The sequence below is a fragment of the Cajanus cajan genome, chromosome 6 (assembly GCF_000230855.2).
Source record: "Cajanus cajan strain Asha chromosome 6, NIPB_CcT2T_4, whole genome shotgun sequence".
Taxonomy (NCBI): Eukaryota; Viridiplantae; Streptophyta; class Magnoliopsida; order Fabales; family Fabaceae; genus Cajanus; species Cajanus cajan.
The window spans coordinates 53,889,570-53,893,817 of NC_138522.1; the positions used below are offsets into that span (position 1 = coordinate 53,889,570).

The following is a 4,248-nucleotide window of genomic DNA, read 5'->3' on the forward strand; positions in this document are numbered from 1 at the left end:
AAACAAAAAAAGGTAGAGATTACTGCATAGGTAAAAAGAAATAGGTGTTTACACAATTTCATGAAATCTTAGGGAGTATACTGTGTTTTTTTCCTCCATTCATGTACATAGTTTCATAGAAAGAGTAAGTGGTTGTTTTAGTAATGAATTCGAAAGGTTACATTATTTGAAAATTTTAAAACATATGCGACTAAAATAGTAATATTTATATAGAGAGAGATCAAAATTAAAATAAGTAATAAAGTTCAAAGACTTATTTGCAATTCTAGAAATATATAGTCATTTTCTTAATTTTTAATGTCCACTTTCCGGGACAAAATGTTCACCACTTCCAAATAAATATATATATTCCTTTAACTTGGTGACATATACATAATTATGAAACGTTAAATTGATAATTAAACATGTTGACTATTTACAAATACACAATTCAGAAGGTTTGTGAAGCGATTTACTTTAACCACAAAACTCCAGTATGATTTGCTTACCACACTGTATCTAGCTTGAATTTGAAAGAAACGTCTTTAATATAAGCAATCATTTGATGAGCCAGTTTTCCACATCCTGATTTGAACAGAAAAAGTGAAGCATATGTCCTAGTCTTACAACAGGTAGTAATACGATCTCCACCTTTCTAAATTCAAAAGGTCAGGACACATGACACATGACACAAGACACATGACACAAGACACAAGGCAAAGCTTAACAATCATGATCAACTTCATTGTATAGTAGTTATTAGTTACTGAATAAAACCATTTTGAAGAAACCAAGTCTCAAGGACATTGTTATATTATTATTATTGGCACAGGCACAAACACGAATTGAGTCGAAGGGATCCACATCACTGAGAAAAGCCTAAACCGATTAAAAAAAAGTGTTGAGAAAGAGGAAGAAGAATTACAAGGATTGAACTCAAAGGACATCGATGATATCCTGAGCGCCACTGAAGGTGAAAGCGCCACCTTCCTCCAAATTGAAGAGCTTGACGACGCCATCTTCAGCCAATAGCGCGTAGCGCCTAGACCTAACCCCCAAGCCCACTGGCTTGTCGCTGAGATCGAGTTCGCACCCAATGGCCTTGGTGAACGTTCCGTTACCATCGGACAAGAGCAAAACCTCGTCCTTTACCTTGAGATCCTCCTTCCACGCCCTCATCACGAAGGCGTCGTTCACCGAAATGCAGGCGATGGTGTCCACCCCCTTCGCCCTCAGCTCCGCCGACTTCTCCACGAACCCCGGCACGTGCTTCTGCGAGCACGTGGGGGTGAAGGCGCCGGGGACCGCGAAGAGGACCGCTTTCTTCCCCTTTGTGAGGTCGGACACGGTGGTGGTCTGGACCTCTCCTTCGGCGTCCAGGTAGGAGAAGGTGGCCTCCGGGAGCTTGTCGCCGACGGAGAGGGCGGCGGAGATGGTGGATGTGGATGAGAGGCGGAGGGGCCTCGGGGCGCGGAGGGAGAGGCGGGAAGGGAGGGTTTTGGGGGCGAAGAGGGAGGCGGTGGTGGAGAAGATGAGCCTGGAGAATGTGAGAGATGATGCGGCCATGGTGGATTGGAGTTTGGAGATTGTGGATGGGTAGGTATTAGGTAAGGAAGGAAGGGTAAGGTTGGTTGTTGGGTTGTGTTGGACTAAGGAGAGCTCTTGCGTCAGCCCAAAACTATATTCCCTACCCGCCTCCTTCTTTTTGTGCCCTCACTTTCTCACTTTTACTATACATCGTCAATTCCTCACTCACTCCTTTTTTTTCTTTTTTTTCTTTAACAACTTTATCGATTAGATTATAGGATTTTGCGTTTAACATAACATTTATTTTAAGTTGTAGTCTTCTCTTCTTCTAATTCTCTTACATATAGTATTATATTTGATTTTTTTTAAAATACTAACTGTATATTTTTATGCGATCAAATTATAATGATCATACTTAATATGAAAATAGAGTAAGAATATATTATTATTGGAATTCTTTTAAAGGTCATACAAGGTGATAATATCACAATTTTTTTTAGTTACCCTAATGTAATTGGATGATAATAGTATTAATTGACCGAAAACTAAAATTTTGTTTTCATTATTGAGTATATTATTACTATATATATATATATACTTGTTATATGGTTTAGTTAGTTGATATACTTTATTTGTTAGTATGGGAAAAAAATTTCATATCCAAAAATTACGATTCCTAGTAATTAGTTACTCTTAAATGTTCCTAGGAATATTCATACAAAATGATTGAGAGTTAAAAAAATTTATGTTTAATTACAATAGTGTATTATTGGAAATATAAATATTTTTTTACAAAAATATTTTTTATTAAAATAAACTCATTAGGTTTTTTTTAGTCAAATTATGACATTAAACTATTTTTAAAAGTTAAAAATTTATTAAAATTATTTAAATACAAAATTCAACAAGAAAAATAAGAAAGAAAAATGTTATATTATAATTAAAAATATATTATTCCATTATATTTAAATAAAAAATTTAAAAAAAATATGTTAACAAAGACAATTAAAATGTATAAACAAAAATATATTTTAATAGTATTATTGAAGTTGACAAAGTCGAAAAATAATACAAGAAAGATACATATATATATATATATATATATAGAGAGAGAGAGAGATAGAGATGAGAGGAAGAAACCAAAGGATGGAGAAAGGAGTGGAGGGGGTTAAGATTAGAGGCGAAACGAAAAGGAGAAAGAGAAATAAAACGAAATGAAAAGAAAGAGAAACACAAATAGAGAGGAAAAAAGGAAAAGAGATGGGAAGTGAGAACGAGAGAAAGAGAGAGTGACAAAGAAAGAGAAATAGGAGAGAAAGAAAAAGAAAAAGATATATTTTATATTTTAGAAAATGATACTATGAAATTTTTATATAAAAAAAATATTAACTCGAAAAAAGTATATTTTCACCCTATAAAAATATTTTTATTAAAAAGTATGATAAAAATAATTATCAATAAATTGTATTTTTTGAAATTTTTTTCTTTTTAAATAGTCACTAAATATGAGAAAACCAAATTTTTTAATTTAAGATTATCATAAAAGTAAAAATATTTTGCTTACTAAGCGTTTCCTAAATATATTTAATAAATTGATTATGTTCATTTTAAATTAAACATCCACATAGGTTTTACATTCCTTCATTTATCGTTTCCTATTAGTTGTTTCATTTGTGTGGATTTTAGTTTGAACTTCTAATCTTTTTTTAATTACCAAAAGAAAAAGGACCGAAACAATCTAGAAATAAAAGATAAGTGAAAAAATGAATAATTTAATTGATAAATGTCTAAAATAAATTTTAAAAATTAAGATAAAGGATTAAAAATATAATTTAGTATAATATTCAATACACTCAATTATTCAAATTATAGAAAAAAATATAACACAATGAATTTATTGTTTTCTTTTAATTTTTGTGTTAAATATATATTAACTGTTATTTTATTATGTACAATACATGTAAAAACAAGTATTTATTCCATATAATTAAAATATATAATAAATATTTTTAAATATACAAATTATATTATAATTTAAATCTGTAATAAATAAGTATTTTTTAACATGCAAATTTTAAAAAACTTTAAATATATATTTAAAGAAATATAAAAAAATGATCAATGCTGGAATTTATTTAGCAAGTCACTTTGGAAATTTATTGTTGGGTTTGGACATGTGGCTTAGTGAAAATAGAAGTAACTATTAAAATTATTCAATAACACTTAATAACACTCTTACCGTGTAAATAAATAAATAAAACTCTCTGTTAAAAAATGACTCTTATAAATACTCTAAATTTTGATTTATAATTTAAAAATTGGTAACTTACCAACCTATCTTAAATTATAATTTATATATTAGGATTTATCTATTTTATTTTTTAAATAATTAATGTGAAAGGAAATAAACTAATCATATACACAGTGGTCTATAATTAATAATTAAATCACATAACAACATCATAATTTTTTAATTTATAACACATAATAAAGGAGATTGTCTTATTATTTATTTTTTTTGTTCGTTACTGGAGTATCCACTGTCGATAGATAGCAGTGACTAATCAAGGAGATTGTCTTATTTAATATATATATATATATATATATATATATATATATTATATATATATATATTAAATAAATTTATTTTTAAATTATAAAAAATAATATTAATAATTAATATTTTTTTACAAAGATAAAACTTAAATTCAAAATTTTTAAATTTAAAAACTAAATACAATA

At 28.9% G+C, this 4,248-nt stretch overlaps 1 protein-coding gene across 1 annotated transcript; it reads right to left on the bottom strand.

The window, feature by feature from the left end:
* Positions 1-758: 758 nt before the first annotated feature.
* On the bottom strand, positions 759-1,679 carry LOC109797350 (Thioredoxin superfamily protein). Its single transcript, XM_020357362.3, has one exon. It carries the CDS (start codon positions 1,543-1,545, stop codon positions 916-918), a length of 630 nt encoding a protein of 209 aa, XP_020212951.1. The 5' UTR covers positions 1,546-1,679; the 3' UTR covers positions 759-915.
* Between the last annotated feature and the right edge of the window lie 2,569 nt (positions 1,680-4,248).